A 22,102-nucleotide genomic window follows, 5' to 3' on the forward strand; every position below is an offset into this window, starting at 1 on the left:
ACCAACACATTGTAAACTGCCTAAATCCCAAAATCCATCATCTCCACAACTAACCTCTGTAGCTGTAACTCCATTAATACTCTTACCATTGACAGTATACAGGTTGGAGCAGGAGAAAGTGAACTTAGAACCATAACGAGTATTACTAGGTGTTAGGAAGTTAGCTCCTGGAATTGTTCCTGGACTCCCACAATTTATTTCTGTAATATACCAATTTATATTTAGCAAATATACACAGATATTGGAATATGCAGAGAATTACATCAGTTGTGTGATGTGTCATAATGGACTAGACAGTCAATCAAGGATTTACAATTTTCTACTAATGTGCATTTTGGTGTTGTAACTAACTACTAAGTTTCATGAAATTCTGTTCAGTAAATTCTGAAGAGTTTTGTTAACTAACAATGTGACTGACAGATTGCGGGACAGACAGACAGATACAGTAGTGTTCGCATTTAACGTACAGGCTTATAACAAATTCAGGTTTATAACGAATTACAACATATTTCCCAGTCCTAGTGTTTTAAAACTAATGCATTTCGTCATTGATATAACAAATTCGTTATACAACTATAACAACAACAAAAACAATTGTTTTCTTTTTTATTCACCATTTATAACAAATATACATTACAAAACAATTATTTAATTTACAGCTAAAAAAAACACGTCAATATTGCTACGTCTTAAGTGATAATACCACCTTAAAAAAAAAAAACAAAAGGGGAGATAATCCTAATTTTGAAAAAAAAGTTTCTGATATAACCAACGATGCATATAACAAAGTAACTAAGACAGTTCCCTGAGAGTTATATCAACATACCTCCACATTCATAGTCGTTTCCATAGAGATGGTAAGTATCAGAAGTCATGTTAAATATACACTTCCTTTCCTTAGTAAAATCAGCCTTGCCATTAACCTCACAGTTGATGGTTAACATATCACCAAATCCAACTGAGGAAGCAGGAGAAACAGAGATGGGTACATTAGTCAATCCAAAGGTTTGATATGGATCTACAGGACAGGTTACAGCTACAACAAATTGAACATAATTAAGTAAAATTCCATCTAACAAGGGTAACAGTAAATCCATCCAGTAAATCCCATCAGTGACTTCAGGCCAACCTACAATCTATAAAAATTTTATATGACTGTTGCATTGTTGCATGAATAAGCTGTGCAAACCTGAAACTGACATCATACTTCATGATATAATGGAACCACTTGATTCTTTATTTGATCTTTGGATGGTCCCATTGAACATGGGCTATGATGTCTGTTTCCAGCTCACTTAACACAACAATGCAACGGTCACACTGAATTTTTACAGTTTGTGAAGTAATGCAAAAGGTTAGAATAGTGAAGAAAAAAACTATAGACCTTTTTTTGTTTGCACAAAATAAATTATTTTGTTAAATACAATTACTTACTCCAAAAATATTTTAACTTTAAGAAGGTAGACCCAGGGTAAGGGACATAACTCTTACAAGTCATTGGAACGTTTGTGTAAAGTATATAACATCAATCCCATGTAAATATCAAATTAACTTGGACTGATTTCATTCTGTATCAAATGAATGCTTGATAGGCTTTGGTGAAATTGAATATGATCCATTCATTGATCACTGATTTCAAGAGTTATGTCCCTTACCCTAGGTCTACCCTAAAAACTGTTGCTACAATAGCAAACTCAAAATAAAGTAATACTTTTTTTTTATTAAAAAAAACCTTACAATTGATGTAAAGTTTTTTGTTCCGTTTAAGTTCTACTATTGTACATAAATTTTCTGTGTATTTGCACATATACACTAATAGAGACATCATTTATGTTCAACATTCACATCTTAAAGTAGTATAAATTCTGACGTTAATAAAAAATCTACAAAGACGAATATCAAAATTTCATCTTAATTGGTGGCCATTTACAGTCAAATGTATGTGAAACTGTGATAATCAAGCAAAATGGACAAACTGACTTAGTCATATCTAAAAAAAATTGTCAAGAACTTCCTCCAAAAAGGTGGTAAAATACTGTTCTTATTTCATACACAATATCACCAACTGGATTTGAAAAGAATGATCTTGATGGTGACAAAATCCCCACTACTACAATATGTCAACTGTTGAGAATATTGTGCTGAACTATGCAAGAACATTGGCCTTATGAAATATATGTATTGTTACATTGATTACATTTTTTATATTCCCAATACATCATTCGATAGAAAATTCCATTCTTACCTTTTTGTTAATTTTGATACAACATTTTGTGCCATGATTAGCTCACCTTGATGGTAACTAATATATACTGTGAGGATGCTTACATTTGTCAATTTCAACTTTCACATTTCGACTATAGTCGGCGTCACATAAATAACATACTGTTAAAATTTGAATAAAAATATTTTCTACGACTTTATTGACACCTACCGTCGTTTAAATTGTCTTAAATGACTTGCTCATTCGTTTAGCCAAACAGCTTCTCCCTAAACATTGAATTGTTAAATTCCGGTCAGAATTTAATTCTAGGTGCCAATATTTACATTGTAAAAAGTCGGCCATGTTTACAGTGATCGGGTTGCTAGGAGATGTTGTTTACGTTTAAATGGTTTGTCCAAAAACCGAAGAACCCAGAATGCACTTCGGCATTATTTCGGATATCTCGGATTTATTTTACGCGTACAACGTACAATACCGAGAAGTTGATCAAGCAGACGATTGTCACCGGAGTTCGACGGGAACTTACGAACTCCGTTTGTAAACAAATCGTCCCGTAAAAACCAACATGGCGGATATTAGTATGGGATTTTCCCGTAAGGATTTGTTACGCATGATTTAAGCTAATAAGCGACTTGTTTTTGAGAAGCTGTTTGGCTAAACGAATGAGCAAGTCATTTAAGACAATTTAAACGATGGTAGGTGTCAATAAAGTCGTAGAAAATATTTTTATTCAAATTTTAACAGTATGTTATTTATGTGACGCCAAGTATAGTTGCATGAGTTTATGTATTATAAGATTCAGTCTGCAAAACTTTTGATGGAAATTTCACATTTCAATGAGATTTTGAAGTTTTGGTTTGCTCAAACCATAAAGAAATGAAAATTTGTACATCTAAATCAACAGTTCTTCCATAGTATATTGTTTCAACACAGTCAGGATGTCTCTTTGACACAATGATGATCCTGATGGTGACCATTGAACTAAATGACTATCAAATGTCAGTTGTCACTAGAATGTGACCCTAGTAGTGACTGCTAATCAGTATTGTCATATGTAAAAACTAATGTCATTTACTCACTTTGACAAGAGGATGATCACGATGGTGAGCAATGTCCATAACATAACTGTCACTTACTCATCTTGGCAAAGTATTAAGCCTGATAGTGAATACTGCTCAATACTACCATATGTCAAAAATCTTTTACTAACTCACCTTGACAAGATAGTGATTCTGATTACGTCTAATGTTACATGTCAACAAAGAGTTACTGCAGAACTTAATGAGATGATGACTCATTACGTACAGTACTGTGTAAGTACAAAAAAAAGCTGTCACTAAATTACCTTGACATGATGGTAATCCTGATGGTGACCACTGTCCATTATCATCACATGTCAACAAGCCATTACCACTCATAAAATATCCAAGGTTACAGTGATACTCTACAGTATCTCCATAGTGATGATCACGACGTCTTGTTAACATCATACCATTTGTAATTGAAGGTGGGTCTGGGCAAAGTTTTCCTGAAAAGATAAATTTGTCACTTCATAAATGTCTAAAAACCATATGAAAAAAGTATACTTTGAAAGGCAAATATCTACGCAATAGTTATTTAGTAAGCTTTTCTTGTTACAGCATTAAAGCATCAATAGTTTTCCAAATATTGAAGGATTACAACAAAAAAGCATTGGTTACTCACTGACACAAGTATGATCAATATAATATACATCTCCTTCTTTCTGTCCATTTTCTGGAGGCACAAGACTGAAATTAGCAGTGCCATCTGCAGTATACAACTGGTATCCTGTCTTGCAGCTACAAGTGTACCCTCCAGGAGTATCAATACAGATATGGTCACATCCAGCATTGTTGTCCATGTTACATTCCAGGATATCTAATCAAATGATTGCAAAATTGTATGATGAAAATAACAGAAGTTAATTGATCAAAGAGAAGTTCACTATAAATATATGTTACTTAAATAAGTGTCTTTGTAAGAATCATGCAAAATCATTTGAAAAATGTGATACACCCAAAAAAAGGGTACATGTTTTTATTTTTGTAATTAAGTTGTTTTATGGGTCTATACTATGAAATGTGTAATTATTCATTCAAATCTGCCTGCTCTTAGGAGATAATCAACATTGAAAATCCAATAGATTCTATTGTATTGTGGTGTCATTTACAGAGTTATCTCCCTTAATTTTGAAATCTACAGTGCATTCTATATAATTTTTACCTCCTATGAACATAGGTTATATGAAAAACTGAATGTTAATTTCTGTTTACTATGGCAATTCAAACAAAATATCAAAAGCGAAAATATGTAGGCTTTTTACCCATGGATCACATTTTGCATGATTCTTAGCTGGAGTGCTACTTAATTAGAGAAAAAAACTGAATGATGAAACTTGCAAATCCAAAATAATGAGAATTGTTTCCTTTTTGTAATTCTTATGGTGAAGGTGAGAACAACTGGCCAGTAAGTTTAACAACCTGAAATATTTAATCGTCAGTATAAGTTGACTTCCTTCATTAAATTTTTCTTTGATATTTTCTTTCATCAAGTCAAACAGTTTCCATAAAAGTGTAAAATCCTGATTTTAAATAATGGTGATAAGATAGATAATCAAATCTATTCATACAGAAAAAAAAACCAGTGTAATTTATGCTTTATGTGATTTAATGTGGTTGCCACTATTGTCTAGGACTCATTGTGATGATAAAATGTACTGTTGCTATAGTAACTTACCACCACAAGTCTTTCCATCACTATTCAGAGTATATCCACTGTTACAGGAACAAGTGAAGCTACCATCATTGTCATGACAATTCTGGGCACATCCTGATGTACTTCTGTCACATTCATCTATATCTACAAGTATATGCAATGGAATGCTGAGATATTAAGATAGATTTTTGGACTTGAAATACCCACTGCTTCAAATGAACATAAATGTCAAACCCTAAAGTTGAATTATATCATTTTGAATGCTATGAACACTAATTACTATGTTCCTTCATGTACATATAAAGCCTAATCTGACCATAAAATTTCATCAAAATCCAAAGATTGCCTTAGGGCTTAATAGGATTTTACATGTGGAACCCTGAAGTTGGAGTTGCACATACAAAGTTATGACATGTAAAACCATACAGTTGAATTATCTACCTTCGGAGACCACTACCAATGATATATTCCTTCATGGACATCTACATATGATGCCTATTCATTCTATAAGAATTCATCAAAATCCCTTGAGTGGTTTAAAAGGAGTGGGCTTACAAGGTTAACTCATATAAAACCTTACAGTGAGGATTATCTTACTTTGATGGCACTGAATAATATTTATACTCATCATGCACATTCATATAATGATCCTATCAGTGTCATCAAAATCCCTTCAGCAGTTTAATGAGAAGTTCACTTACAATATGTAAACAGAAAATGATAGACAAAAATACAAATCCACAAGGTGATTCACTTAATTTGCAAGGGGAATTAAGAACTAATTTCATACTAACAGAACTATCAGTCACAATAACAAAAGTTTTATATATTTAGAATATAAAATTAACTGAGAGAATTGTCAGTGCTATCAGAAAGAAGAGGTCTATGAGATATTTGAAGTAAGTTCTTACTCTGACACCAAGGAATGTCTCCAAATGTCTGGTCTGCCCCACATGTAAGAGGGTTTGTTCCATTGATTTCATAGCCTGTGTCACATGATACAGCTACCTGCTCCTGGTATTGTGGAAATGTACTCTGGGATAGTCCACCATTCATAATGTCAGGTAATGGACACCGTAATTCTAAATGTAAACCATTATATTAATGACACCATATGTTAAGTAAACTGACTTCTTATTAATGAATAAGGTTAAACATTTATTATGGTATTAAATATACCAACAATGTTTTTCTTCATATTTAGTAAAGAACAGCATGAATATAAAGACTAGCAAATAAATAATCGTTGGAATCATTTATAAACAAAGCAAAGACAGGTAAAAAGGGTGACTTTAATATGATGACACTGAGGCCATGTGGTGATTAATAGGCAATGAGGCTAAATTCTATGAGATGACACTTAGCCAACTAATATTAAATTGGCAATGGACTGAGGTGTACTTTAATGTGATGACATTATAGCCGACTAGTGTTTACTTTGCCAGCTTACTTTAATGTGATGACATTATAGCCGACTAGTGTTTACTTTGCCAGCTTACTTTAATGTGATGACATTATAGCCGACTAGTGTTTACTTTGCCAGCTTACTTTAATGTGATGACATTGTAGCCGACTAGTGTTTACTTTGCCAGCTTACTTTAATGCGATGACATTGTAGCCGACTAGTGTTTACTTTGCCAGCTTACTTTAATGCAATGACATTGTAGCCGACTAGTGTTTACTTTGCCAGCTTACTTTAATGCGATGACATTGTAGCCGACTAGTGTTTACTTTGCCAGCTTACTTTAATGCGATGACATTGTAGCCGACTAGTGTTTACTTTGCCAGCTTACTTTAATGTGATGACATTGTAGCCAACTAGTGTTTAATTAATGTGGTGTGACTTACTTTCACATGATGGTACTGAAGCAGACCACTGATTGTTTGATTGACAGAACAGAAATGGCTCCCCAACAATTTCATATCCACTGTCACATTCATACTTTATAATAGAAGCATAGGAAGACAGATCACCAGACTCTATCTTTCTTTGACCATTAGCAATGTTAATAGCTTGAGAACACACAGCACCTAAAAATAATACAAAATATAAAATCTGTATGATTATCTATAGTGATTAATGTGACAAGCATGTAACCAAGGTAATAAATGTGACATAAATGTAACCAAGATAATAAATGTGACATGAATGTAAACAAGGTGATTAATGTGACATAAATGTAACTAAGATGATTAATGTGACATGAATGCAACCAATGTAATAAATGTGTCATGAATGTATCGATTGTGATATAAGTGATATAAAAGTAACCAAGATGATAATGTGACATGAATGTAATAAAGGTGATGAACATTCATTTTAGTCTATTCTCTCATTTCTACAAATATTCTAAACAGTACTATAAAATCAAATACATTAAAAACCATCACAAGAGGACTGCCACTCAACACTTCTCTGATTAAGCAATGTAATTTTAATTCTCATTATTCTGAAGCACCATTCAATATCAACATATCAGTACTGTAATTTTCTTGAAAAAGTAATTGGAATTGCATGCTTTTTTCTTGCAAATTGTTATTAACAATTATTAACAAACATTAGTAATTAAAATGTTATTACCAAATTACCATTATCCCATCCCTGACTTTAACCATAGATATAACAATAATTCTAATATCACATGCTTTAAAGGTCATTAGATCACTGCCATGTTTAACATACACTGATAAACATATAACAAATGTCATAGATATATAATTGTATTATTTACAGCATCATAGATAAGTATCTCCACAATGGTCACCATTTAGTGCAACACAAAGCCTGTGGCTTTTAAGAAACATGTACAAACTACTCCTACTAGAATCAAAATAATTCATTAAGACTCCATTTTTTCACTGCTTTACCCTATGCTGGCCATTAATGCCTTCAAATCATTCAACCCTATCATTTTATGTAAAATAAGGTGCCATTAATGACCAGCCAGCAGTAAGACAATGATAAAATGGACTATCTCTGAATTTCTTATGTAATTGTGTAAAGACATATTGTCCTGAGAGTAAGATCTAAACAACAAAATGTGTTCACTTTCAGTATTTTGAGCTAAAGTTACTAGATTGATTGATTAATTCAATGAACACATTATAACACTTGTTATCTAAAATATTTAAACATCCCCTAAGAACAAGAAACATGAGAGCTGAAATATAAAAATCTCCCTTAATTAAAAGCTAGAAATACTGTGAGCAAGATCACAAAGAAAATACACCCTGCTTCAAATGGAGTTTAATGTAAAACACTTATGTTCAATTGTCTCCTTTCTGATTTATTTGTACATCTACATGTAATGCCCAACTTTAAGGTAAAATTCCATCATAACCCCTTACACAGTTTAAGAGAAGCTGTACTTATAAGAAATGACAGACAGATAGTCAGACAGACAGACAGAGTAATTCCTATATACCCCAAACCTTTGTTAGCTAGGGGTATAAAATTGATATCCAGTGCATCCTCACTTCAAAAAAGAAAAGTATGTTAATTATAATATAAAATATATCTTACCCTGACATGTAGGTGGACTGGTCCATTGTTTATTATTTTGGCAGGTCACTAAATTAGATCCTTGCATGTTAAATCCAGGGTAACACTCATACCTTACTTCTGTATCGTACACAACACCTGTCGAGTTGTAGTAGTATCCATTGGCAACAACAGGAGGAAGGCCACAGTATACAGCTGTTAAAAAACAGATACTGCTATATTAGGAAGATTTGGAAAATATGATAAGAACTAAACAAACAGACAGACAAAGGTAGAGCAGTATATCTCACCTACTGAGCAGGTGCATAGGTATTGTGATTTCAAAATTTGTAGTATCAATTTTTAACTGCAGTTACACATTGGCCTACAATACATTTAATAAATACATACGCTGACATCTAGGAATAGTGTTGCTCCATGTCCCGCCAAATTGACAGGTCAAAGTCAGTGATGTTGATGAAAACATCTCAGCAGAGAATGAATATCCTTGTTTACAGTTTACTGTGATCTGATCCCGGTACCTCCACTTCTGGGAACCAGTAATTTCTGTGTATTGATTGAAGTTTGGATCCGGACAATCTAAAAAATATCTTCCATATACTACCATACATCGATCAGATACAACAAAAAAGTAGACATTTTTTATTTAACAGAATATTTATCCATGTATTTTGCTGCCAGTTGGTAAAACAATGTAACCTTAATATAACAACCATTTTACAGTCTAACTTGCATTGGTTGAAATCTCGGATAACTCAAACTGATTTCAAAGTCTCAGCAAAACTCCCCTTACTCCAATACAATTTTACCTTGGATGAATCGAAACCTCGGATAACTCGAGGTAAATCAATTAGTCCCCTCGATAGGACTTTGAGGTTAATTAACCCTGATGTCTTGAAGTCAACTATAATTAGTCAGAAAACTGATTGCTTTGTTACAAACCATGATTGAAGTGTGTTTTAACAACGATTAGCGTGGCTTTTAAAATTAATTTCTTGACACTCTTTATGATTTGATTTGTTTATTTAATTAATTCAAAATTAAGTGTGTTGTTAAAAAAAACGAATTCTTTTAATAACACATCGGAATTTACACTAACAGTGATATAGGATATTTTGATATTTTGATAAAAAAATTTTAAAAATACAAATGAATTGTAATGGTATCTGACTATTTAATGAAACATCAAACAGACGATAGTAAGAGTATTTCAACGACTACATTCGTTTCACTAGTGAATCTGAAATTTTATCGTAATAATGTAGAGCACATGGTTCGACGATACTCCTGATTGTGAATCAAAAAAAGCAGCATGATATGACTTTTTTGACTTAGAAAAAATAAAAATGAAATTTCACTAAATCACTCGTTGCCTTTCAGTATTTCAAACATGATATACAACATACAAAAACACATCTTCCGACACACTCAAATTTTTGAGTATTAGAAATTGATTTTTCTCTTGATCTTAATCATATGTTAGATCTAAATTTTTCAAAAAAAATTAAGAAAGTATCTGCTAAATTGAAGAGCTGGCAACACAGAAAACTTACATTATTGGGTAAAATTACTGTAATTAAAACTCTAGCACTGCCAAAATTAATACATCTTTTAAGTTCACTGCCTAACTTACCGCAGTCAAAGTTAAACGAGTTAAATTCCCTCCTTTAATTTTTTATATGGGATGGGAAACCTGATAAGATCATAAGATCAAACGGACCACCTTGATTGGTGATATAGCGCAAGGGGGATTGAAGATGATACACCTGCAGTCTTTTAATAATTATATTAAAGTTAGTTGGATAAAGAGACTGATTAACAATTTGGATGGGGATTGGCAAAAATTACTTTTATATCATGATCTAAAAAACTATGGCAGTGATAGAGTTTTAAACCTCCAGAAAGAAAAACTAAAAGAAATAATGGATGTATTAACAAATCCATTCTGGAAAGATGTATTTGAGAGTATGTATTTAGCAAAACCACATACAAAAGTTCGTATTAAAGAAATTTTATTGTTAGATATTCTCAATTTTGTAGATAAGTGTGATTCTCCTGTTTATGTTAAATGGAAACCGTATGGTGTACAATATTTATGTGATCTAACTGATCCTCAGAACAAGAATTTTTGTACATTTCAACAAATGAAACAGAAGATTAATACAAACAATTTTGTCAAATATTATAGTCTGATCTCAAATGTTCCAAAATGTTTTAAAGATCACATAAAAGAAAATACTGCAAATGTTAGTTTAGTATCATTTAACCCTGTTGACAATTTTTTTCAAAGGATTGTTACCAGCACAAAAGTGAAGTTTATATACAATGATTATATAGACAATGTTGTTCGGTTACCCACTGAAAAATTTTTGAAGTGGGAAGACTTACTTAGCTGTGATATTGTTAACTGGTCTAAATATTTCATTTTTTAAAAAAAGCATGTAAGAATTCTTATTTACAAAATTTTCAGTTCAAATTGTTACATAGAATTATTCCAACAAATTCTTTCCTTTTCAAAATAAAATTGACAAACACAAACTTGTGTACTTTTTGTAATTCACAAGAGGAAACATTAGAACATTTGTTCTTCAATTTTGGACAGCTTTTACTCAACAGCTGAGGTTATATTATGCAGATTTCGTTTTTGATAAAGAGAAAGTATTACTTAGATTTAAGTATGAAACTTTGTTCATTAATTTATTATTTATAATTGCTAAAAATTACAAGTGTAAATTAAATGAACAAAAACCAAACATTACTGATCTAAAGTATAAGATCAAGAGTTATCATTCAATGGAACTATATGTAGCAAAGAAAAATAATAAAGTTCCGGTAGTGGAAAGATTCTGGGCCCCTTTGCAATACATTTTTCCTGATTAATGTCTGTATCACATGTATTATTATAATTGTTATTACTGTTATCATTATTACGATTACTATTATTTTCTGTTGGTCAGGATATTAAATTAAGAGCATATCTACTATCAATAAATTTCGATTTGCTATATGTATGATAGAGTGAATGCAAGTGTGAGCGAGTCAGATTTTAATATTACATACCATATCTTATTTCTTTCAATTTTTTCTCAGTTATATTTAAAAAAATATATAGTCAGATCGTTTACAATTATTATATCACCTTTAATCCCTGCCACACCCTAGTCAGGTGGTGATGTAAGGGTAGCTGTAAAATCCTGACTATTCAAAAATAAATAAAAGATAAAAAAAAACAAAAAACATCTTCCGATATGAAACGCAAGACATTACAAAGTACTGTGTAAAGTGAAGTACATATGTACATGTACAACAAATGATGTAAATTCAGAAACAATCATTGACCAAACTACTAGTATTTCCGGTTTACCCTCGACCTCGGATTACTCAAACCTCGGATAACTTGAACATTTTTGCATGGTCCCTTCAACTTTGACTTAACGAGGTTCAACTGTAAGCCAAAAGTTAAGGAATTACCTTCAAAACAATCCTTAAAAAAACACTGTCAAGTAAAGCATGTTAAAATAAACCTACAATCAAAGATCAATACATTAAAGATAAATTTAACTTACCAACAGAATAAACACCATAAAATCCTTTTTTATTAATCACAGAATCTGTTGTAAATTTAAAGAACATCTTGCCATTATCAGAATGTATTACTTGGCTACTAGCAAAAGTTGAAGTAACAAATCCCTGGCCGGAATGAACAGCTATACCAGAGTCGTCAGTACTATTACTGTACACCTACATAAACAACAATTCTTATCATTGTATAGATTGTCTAAATATTACTTTAAAAAATAGTAATAAAAGGTTACCAGATTATATTTACTTGCAACATGATGGATGTCTCCTGCAGAGCAGGACATGCTTACCCTTCCAGAACATATTATATCACTCCTGGTTTTGGCATTTTGACGTATTTGAATAATCCCACAGTTGACCCTTCAGTATTTTTATTGCCGATATATAGTGTACACAAGTCTGTTTATACATACATACTATATACAAAAGCTTTATTTGTCAATATTTTATAAATATTACAACATAAGCTCGTGGGAGCTTTTAAAATCAACTGGAAACCAGTATTGGTCTAGCCGCACATTCAGTGAGTCCAATACAGGTCTTGAGTACTTATGGATCAGTACAGTACTTCTGTATTGCACACTAATATGTATTAAAACTTATTTATCATACAGTTTCCATTAAAATTATAAGTGAAGTAGTTGCCCTGACAACTATTCATGAACAGTTAGTAACTTTGGACAGGCTGTTTAATATGACCCACTTTTGGAGTGTCTAATACAAAATTCTGGATGGTACTTCCAATATGAAACTTCCAGTTGTACAATACAGAAAGGCACTGGATGGTCACATGACCTAAATAAAAGTCTGGTAATGAACATCCATCATAGCTACTTTTTCATGGAGTACGTATAAGTGCCTAAAACTTTTTTTCCATTTAAGATAAAAATATTTGAAAACTGTGCCTGCAAAATGTATTTGCAATTACCCTACAAATATGGTTATCAGACATGATTAGTAAAAAATAAGTCCTTGCTATCTTCCACAACAGCACTGCTATTGAACCCTACCGGTAAAGTCCATGCTTTCCACTACAACAGCTCCATTTATCAAACTTTACTTGCTATCCTCTACAACAGCTCCATTAATCAAACCTTACCTGTAAAAAGATCATGCTATCCTCTACAACAGCTCCATTTATCAAACCTTACCTGTAAATGTCCTTGGTATCCTCTACAACAGCTCCATTTATCAAACCTTACCTGTAAATGTCCTTGGTATCCTCTACAACAGCTCCATTTATCAAACATTACCTGTAAAAAGTCCTTGCTATCCTCTGCAACAGCTTCATTTATCAAACCCTACCTATAAAAAGTCCTTGGTATCCTCTACAACAGCTCCATTTATCAAACCTTACCTGTAAATGTCCTTGCTATCCTCTACAACAGCTCCATTTACCAAACATCACCTGTAAAAATCCTTGCTATCCTCTGCAACAGCTTCATTTATCAAACCCTACCTATATAAGTCCTAGCTATCCTCTACAACAGCTCCATTTATCAAACCTTACCTGTAAATGTCCTTGCTATCCTCTACAACAGCTCCATTTACCAAACATCACCTGTAAAAAGTCCTTGCTATCCTCTGCAACAGCTTCATTTATCAAACCCTACCTATAAAAAGTCCTTGGTATCCTCTACAACAGCTCCATTTATCAAACCTTACCTGTAAATGTCCTTGGTATCCTCTACAACAGCTCCATTTATCAAACATTACCTGTAAAAAGTCCTTGCTATCCTCTGCAACAGCTTCATTTATCAAACCCTACCTATAAAAAGTCCTTGGTATCCTCTACAACAGCTCCATTTATCAAACCTTACCTGTAAATGTCCTTGCTATCCTCTACAACAGTTCCATTTATCAAACCTCACCTGTAAAAATCCTTGCTATCCTCTGCAACAGCTTCATTTATCAAACCCTACCTATAAAAAATCCTTGGTATCCTCTACAACAGCTCCATTTATCAAACCTTACCTGTAAATGTCCTTGGTATCCTCTACAACAGCTCCATTTATCAAACATTACCTGTAAAAAGTCCTTGCTATCCTCTGCAACAGCTTCATTTATCAAACCCTACCTATAAAAAGTCCTTGGTATCCTCTACAACAGCTCCATTTATCAAACCTTACCTGTAAATGTCCTTGCTATCCTCTACAACAGTTCCATTTATCAAACCTCACCTGTAAAAATCCTTGCTATCCTCTGCAACAGCTTCATTTATCAAACCCTACCTATAAAAAATCCTTGGTATCCTCTACAACAGCTCCATTTATCAAACCTTACCTGTAAATGTCCTTGGTATCCTCTACAACAGCTCCATTTATCAAACATTACCTGTAAAAAGTCCTTGCTATCCTCTGCAACAGCTTCATTTATCAAACCCTACCTATAAAAAGTCCTTGGTATCCTCTACAACAGCTCCATTTATCAAACCTTACCTGTAAATGTCCTTGCTATCATTTACAACAGTTCCATTTATCAAACCTCACCTGTAAAAATCCTTGCTATCCTCTGCAACAGCTTCATTTATCAAACCTCACCTATAAAAAGTCCTTGCTATCCTCTACAACAGCACAATAATCTATCCTTACCTATAAAAAGCAACAGCTCCATTATCAAACCTTACCTGTAAAAAGTCCTTATTGTCCTCTACCACAGCTCCATTGTCAAAGAACAGGGTGATGCCTTTACCACTAGGTATGTTTACAGACCAGGTACATGTCTGGTAATTAGCATAATTAATTGCACCTTTGTATCCAGGTGAGAAAATTTGACCTGTTTCTGAAGTAAAAGTAGTCTCACATCCTACAAAAGAAGAACAGAAATGTGAGTATTACATATTACAATGGTATAAACAGACAAGAACAGATGAGACCATGGGAAAAGGCTATGCAGAGCATATTCATCAGTTATAGCTGAATTTATATATCCAAGTATTTTCTAAGTCACTGCACTGTTATTGTCATCATATTGCAACAGAAATTTGGAAAAATAACATTTTAAGCCAGAAAACTATTTTCTATTAAAGACTTGTGACATCCTGGTAATGTCAAAACAGTCACATTATATACAGTATACATTTAACACTTATAGTTAGATGGTACACTGGAATTGTCTCATAAAAAGTCCAAATGCTCATGACAACTTCATTTCCATTTCATTGATATATACCTTGCCAATAGTTAAATCTGAATCCAGTGCCTGATGTGGTCTTATGAGTTCTCATAATGATATACATCTCACGTCCAGTTGAAGATATGAACCGTGGTCCTGTTGATGGCATGTTCGATGATGGATTAGGATCAACATTGTCATTGTTAGCAGAAGAATATGATGTCAACAGATGACCCATTGCAGAGTTACCATCATGAATATTTATAAAATCTCCATCATATAAATTAATCATCACTCTCTGAAAAAAAATCATTTATACTTACAGCAGTATATCTATTAATACCAAAATATAACATTGCTTCTTAATAAAAACCTGAAAATTGCCAGAAATAACACACTGTTACACTTAGCTACTACATTTGAAAACAGCAAAATATATTTCTATATACCGAAATAACAACCAAACTACAACTTAGTTTGAAGAAACAGTAACCCAAGAACTGTTAGTGTAAGAAGAAACAGCAACCCAAGAACTGCTACTGTATGAAGAAACAATAACCAACTACAACTGCTACTATATGAAGAAATGGTTACCAAAGAACTGCTACTGTAGGAAGAAACAGTTACCAAAGAACTGCTACTGTATTAAGAAAAAGTTACCAAAGAACTGCTACTGTATTAAGAAAAAGTTACCAAAGAACTGCTACTGTATTAAGAAACAGTAACCAAAGAACTGCTTCTGTAGGAAGAAACGGTAAACCAAGAACTGCTACTGTATGAAGAAACAGTAACCCAAGAACTGCTACTGTAGGAAGCAACAGTAACCCAAGATTTGCTACTGTAGGAAGAAACAGTAACCCAAGAACTGCTACTGTATGAAGAAACAGTAACCCAAGAACTGCTACTGTATTAAGAAACAGTGACCCAAGAACTGCTTCTTTTTGAAGAAACAATAACCAAAGAACTGCTACTATATGAAGAAATGGTTACCAAAGAACTGCTACTGTAGGAAGAAACAGTTACCAAAGAACTGCTACTGTAGGAAAAACAGTAACCAAAGAACTGCTACTGTATGAAGAAACAGTAACCCAAGAACTGCTACTGTATGAAGAAACAGTAACCCAAGAACTGCTACTATAGGAAGAAACAGTAACCCAAGAACTGTTAATCTAGGAAGAAATAGTAACCCAAGAACTGCTACTGTAGGAAGAAACAGTGACCCAAGAACTGCTTCTGTATGAAGAAACAGTAACCCAAGATTTGCTACTGTATGAAGAAACAGTAACCAAAGCACTGCTACTGCATGAAGAAACAGTAACCTATGAACTGCTACTGCATGAAGAAACAGTAACCCAAAAAATGCTACTGTAGGAAGAAACAGTGACCCAAGATTTGCTACTGTAGGAAGAAACAGTAACCAAAGAACTGCTACTGTATGAATAAATAGTAACCAAAGAACTACTTCTGTTTGAAGAAACAGTAACCAAACAACTGCTTCTGTTTGAAGAAACTGTAACCACAAGAACTGTTCCTGTATGAAGAAACAGTAACTTACGAACTGCTTCTTTTGAAGAATTAATTCAAGAACTGTTTTTTTCTGTTTTTCTAATCAAATATATATCTGCTTTGAAAGTTAAGCACACAAAATTATGAGCTAGAAATGTAAGGTGGGAAAATGTTGAAATTGTTTATCACCTCCATAAAACTTTAGTCAGCATCATAATAAAGAAGACTTGTACCTCTATTGTGACAACTCTCTTGGTATGTTGTGCTGTAAGTATCCACACATAGTCCTGACTTCCAAGATATGCTGTACCTACTGCTGCTGTAAATACAAGGGGAACCAATGGCTTCGGAGAATCTTCTGCATTCAGACTGATTGATGATGGAGTATTGTCATCAACTGTAATATAATTTGCCATATCAAATCAAAATTTTTTTTCAGGAAAAGTGTAGTACATAAATAAATCTGATTTTTTAAAAAAAAATCTTACACCATTTCTTATATGAACAATTACTGGACCACTAAAGTCTAAAACACAGCTCTGGTGACTTCTTATGTTTAAATGTCATCAAACTCCTTTGAATAGTTGAGGAGGAATTGCCTTTACAAAGTTTTAAGCAGCAGTCTTTGTAAGAATCAGGCAAATTTTCTAAAATGTGATACACTCCAAAAAAGGCTACACCTTTTTATTTTTTTCGTTAAGTTGCTTTATAGGTCTAGTATATGATTAAATGTATAATTTTTCACTCCAATCTGTCTGCTCTAAGGAGTTAATGCACACTGAAAAGCAAATAGTTTTAATTGTATTTTAGTGTCATTTACAGAGTTATCTCCCTTAATTTTATATTCTACCTGTGCATTCTATATAATTGATATCTCTTATGAACAAGGGTTCTATAAAGAGCCACAGGTAATTTTCTGTTTACTTATGCATTTTAAACAAAATCAAAAATAAAAATATGTAGGCTTAACAACCATTTATCACATTTTGCATGATTCTTAGCTTGAGTGCTACTTAACATGTCAAACTCTAAGTTGAATTATCTCCCTTAGAAGTCCTCAGCCATTATAATTAAACTCTTTTAATGCAAATCTATATTGAACACCAAACCACTAAATAAAATTTCATCAAAATACCTAAAGCAGTTTAGGAGAAGCACTTGCAAGAAACGTGAACAGACAGACAGACAAGATGATTCCTTTATACCCAATTCTTCATTTTGGGGGTATAATAAAGTTATCATCAATTGTATTTAATCAAATGTACACTTACAACTTGAAAATTTCATAGAGAATCCAGATTTTTCTATGATTGAATCTGTAATAAATCTAACAATGAGATAATTATTATAACTCCGGTATCTTCTTTTATCTGTGAATGTGCCAGAAAGTTTGGCTACTGCAGTAGCTGTTGCTTCAGTTTTACCCCCAATCAAAATGTCAACTACATCAGAATTTTTCTCTGTGTTGAAAGATTCAATCTGGAAAAGACAAAAGATTAAAGTTAACAATATTACTGTATAAATATAAATATATACATTATATATATATATATATATAATATTAAAAATATTCCTGATTTAAATGCAGGTAAGGTAGAATAAAATTTAGTGCAAGTTTTTGTAAGAATCAGGCTAATTGGGAAAAATCAGAAACATGCATGTCATAAAACCCACCGATCTGACTATGTTATTTCACTCAAGGATACTTTCTCTATTTGAAAATACCACAATCTGATCTCTGCATCACTCAATTTACCAAAGTGATATGGAAAATCATCTTTTTTTCTTGATTCTGATGGTGCATATAGTCAAATTAAACTTTCAAAACGGTGATTGATTTCATACCATGTTTCGCCAACTGCCTGATTCTTACAGAGACTGACACTTAAGGAACAAAGAAAATATTTGTTTCTAAGGGAAATGTGAAAAATACCAATATGTAATAGGAGCATCCAACATAACTATGTATATATATAACATTTATAGTAACACATATTGGCCATTTAAAGGATAAATATCTGTTTTTATCAAAATTTTTAGTTTATCCCTTCAACAAACATGTTAAATATTGGAGCTTCATAACCATTTAAAATTATTTGTTTATCAACTCATACCTCTAATAAAACATTTGTTCCTTCCTTAGCCATAACTGTCCACAGACAGACAGACGATGAAGTGTAAGCATTGGGATAGTTGTTAGATCGTATAGTTCCTGATGGCACTGTTAAAACTGTCCTGCAGTTATTAGCTGAAAGAAAATATATTTGTGCGAATAAATTCATAGAATAGTAATTACAATATACACCATTATCTATTTACAGACAGATTACAAGCATTCAAAACTATTCATTTTATATAAAAATCTTTAAAATACTATGTCTGAAAAGAACAGCAACTAACCTATTATAATTTTTCCCTCTTGACTTAAAACTTTAAAATTCTTTAAATTCTCTTTCTAGTAAAAATGAACTACTTACAATGTGACCTTATCACATGTTTGGAAAACAAGTTTTCTTTCTTTTCTTACCCAGTAGTAACAGTGACCTATTTATATATTATTCCTAGTTGTAGTGACCTACTTACGACATTCTATTTCATCAGAATAGTCTCCACAATCATCTTCACCATCACATTTCCATTTGTTATGAATACAACCACCATTATTACAGAAGAAACTTCCTATAATATAACAGCATCTCCTGTCAATACTACTAAAAATAATATTTCTGACAGTGTTTGCTTCTTCAACATTATGAATTAGTAGACAGGACTACTGATAAGAGCAATGCTCTGGATTTAATGTCACATATGAAAATAACAAAAAACTAGGAGCGATGCAAGATTGGCTTTTATTTAGATGGCCCTACCCCTACCTACCAAATAAGAAGAAATGGTCCTATTCCAAAAATTTTATTCTCATATCACAAAATTATTTTTTTAAGATATTCAACATTGACATTGATTGTTTTAAATCCAAATTTAGGATTCTTAATTAAAAAAAAATTAAAGTACTTCCCTACCTACCAACCCACAATGAACATTTGAGCAGGGAAATAGTAAAAAAATTTGCTTTATTTTCCAGTTCTAAATATGTTGGACTTTTATATTTTTAGATATAAAAGAACGCACTCTAATAAATAAAAAAACTAAGACGTTATTTGTTGATATTTTGCATAATAACATAGTGGGACATTACGAAAAGAGGGTGGCTGTATGAGAGACTTGCTACAATATAATAGAGAATAAAGAGTAGGGGGTGCAATAAAAGGACTTTGATAAAAGTAAGCCACATGATACAAGGGTGAGATAAAGGGTGTGATGTTACGTTTGTTACAGGTCAAACATTCTCAAATTCAACAGATATTCAAAACTGCTGTACTTACTACCGAGTACATGATAAATGTCAGTTAGATACGACGAAAATGATCCTTATAAATTCGTCTTTCATTTAGATGTTTTGGGTAGGAAGATAATCACTGCTCATAAAAAGTGTACTGTATTTCAAAAGAGCCATTAACTATATTGAATTGCAGTATTAATAAGGAGTTCCGTGCAATAACAAAAACTTGGTTATGTTTATGATAGACTCATTTATGCAATTTATTAAGTATGAATAAATTCACCATACATTAACACCTTCTACGTCATGTGTTAGATAATAAAACTGTGCACTGCATTTCAGCTGCAATTTCATCTTAAAAAGTCATAAAAAACAAACACATAAGTCAATTAATCAACCAATAAGCCAGCACTCCACAGTATTGTAGAACTGCCTAATTTTGGTCTTGTAATCTGATGCTTTGTAACATTCATCACTTTAAAAAATTGTCAAGCATCTGTAAATTTATATATCTAGAAACAGCTCAAGCCAAGGTCTTCAGAATGCAGTAAAAATTTTCTGGAAAAAAATTACCCACAGCATATAGGGTTACCATAGAAACCATGCAAAAATATGTGAAAATTTGCAAAAAAGTTCATAAAATCAGGTTTAAAAATATCAAATTTCCCGCAAAATATCTGAAATTTTTATTTCATCCCCTGAAACTGTTCAAACTTTTTCCTTCTAAAACCCCTTCCTCATATGGGCATCGCCAGTTGGATTTTGAGCTATTTCGCTTTATAATCCACTTCTTAAATTAGCATGGTAAAAAATTGACTTTCTTTCACTTTCACAATGAAGTCAAATTGTCATTGAAAAAAGCCCCTTCAACATTGAAAATATATAAAACATTGCAAAATACATTTAAAAGTCATCTTTTTTTTCAGAAAATGTTTTATCAACAATAGATTCTTCATTTTTAATCACTATAGCAACCACCGGTTTCCATTTATGTCATTTTTCATCCCTAGCCAAAAGTGCGAAACTAAACTAAACTGTGGAGTGCTGGCTAATATCCAAACAAACCAAACTGTATCTAATCAGAGCAAACCAAACTGTACCTAATCAGAGTAAACCAAACTGTACCTAATCAGAGCAAACCAAACTGTACCTAATCAGAGCAAACCAAACTGTATCTAATCAGAGCAAACCAAACCAAACTGTACCTAATCAAAGCACACCAAACTGTACCTAATCAGAGCAAACCAAACCAAACTGTACCTAATCAAAGTAAACCAAACTGTACCTAATCAGAGCAAACAAAACTGTACCTAATCAGAGCAAACCAAACCAAACTGTACCTAATCAAAGTAAACCAAACAGTACCTAATCAGAGCAAACTAAACTGTACCTAATCAGAGCAAACCAAACCAAACTGTACCTAATCAGAGTAAACCAAACCAAACTGTACCTAATCAGAGCAAACCAAACTGTACCTAATCAGAGCAAACCAAACCAAACTGTACCTAATCAGAGCAAACCAAACTGTACCTAATCAGAGCAAACCAAACTGTACCTAATCAGAGCAAACTAAACTGTACCTAATCAGAGCAAACCAAACCAAACTGTATCTAATCAAAGCAAACCAAACTGTACCTTCAGAGCAAACCAAACCAAACTGTACCTAATCAAAGTAAACCAAACGGTACCTAATCAGAGCAAACTAAACTGTACCTAATCAGAGCAAACCAAACCAAACTGTACCTAATCAGAGCAAACCAAACTGTACCTAATCAGAGCAAACCAAACTGTACCTAATCAGAGCAAACCAAACCAAACTGTACCTAATCAAAGTAAACCAAACCAAACTGTACATAATCAGAGCAAACCAAACCAAACTGTACCTAATCAGAGTAAACCAAACCAAACTGTACCTAATCAGAGCAAACCAAACCAAACTGTACTTAACCAAAGCAAACCAAACTGTACCTAATCAGAGCAAACCAAAATGTACCTAATCAGAGCAAACCAAACTGTACCTAATCAGAGCAAACCAAACTGTACCCAATCAGAGCAAACTAAACTGTACCTAATCAGAGTAAACCAAATTGATTAGATG

At 32.7% G+C, this 22,102-nt stretch overlaps 1 protein-coding gene across 1 annotated transcript in view; it reads right to left on the reverse strand.

The window, feature by feature from the left end:
• The window catches only part of LOC148619308 (uncharacterized), a 109,836-nt gene that overhangs the window by 65,889 nt on the left and 21,845 nt on the right, over positions 1 to 22,102 (reverse strand). Inside the window, exons 6-21 of the mRNA XM_088579058.1 lie at positions 19,248 to 19,343; positions 18,779 to 18,912; positions 17,936 to 18,143; positions 16,898 to 17,061; positions 15,216 to 15,456; positions 14,671 to 14,849; positions 12,029 to 12,203; positions 8,853 to 9,041; positions 8,484 to 8,657; positions 6,809 to 6,991; positions 5,872 to 6,042; positions 4,982 to 5,104; positions 3,929 to 4,123; positions 3,570 to 3,752; positions 827 to 1,036; positions 3 to 200 (exon numbers count right to left, since the gene is read on the reverse strand). Coding sequence (XP_088435184.1) covers positions 3 to 200; positions 827 to 1,036; positions 3,570 to 3,752; positions 3,929 to 4,123; positions 4,982 to 5,104; positions 5,872 to 6,042; positions 6,809 to 6,991; positions 8,484 to 8,657; positions 8,853 to 9,041; positions 12,029 to 12,203; positions 14,671 to 14,849; positions 15,216 to 15,456; positions 16,898 to 17,061; positions 17,936 to 18,143; positions 18,779 to 18,912; positions 19,248 to 19,343 — 2,823 coding nt within the window. The remainder of the gene's footprint in view (positions 1 to 2; positions 201 to 826; positions 1,037 to 3,569; positions 3,753 to 3,928; positions 4,124 to 4,981; positions 5,105 to 5,871; positions 6,043 to 6,808; positions 6,992 to 8,483; positions 8,658 to 8,852; positions 9,042 to 12,028; positions 12,204 to 14,670; positions 14,850 to 15,215; positions 15,457 to 16,897; positions 17,062 to 17,935; positions 18,144 to 18,778; positions 18,913 to 19,247; positions 19,344 to 22,102) is intronic.

Source organism: Perna viridis, chromosome 4, assembly GCF_037379345.1.
Source record: "Perna viridis isolate PV_CMFRI_1.1 ecotype Kerala chromosome 4, ASM3737934v1, whole genome shotgun sequence".
NCBI classification, from domain to species: domain Eukaryota; kingdom Metazoa; phylum Mollusca; class Bivalvia; order Mytilida; family Mytilidae; genus Perna; species Perna viridis.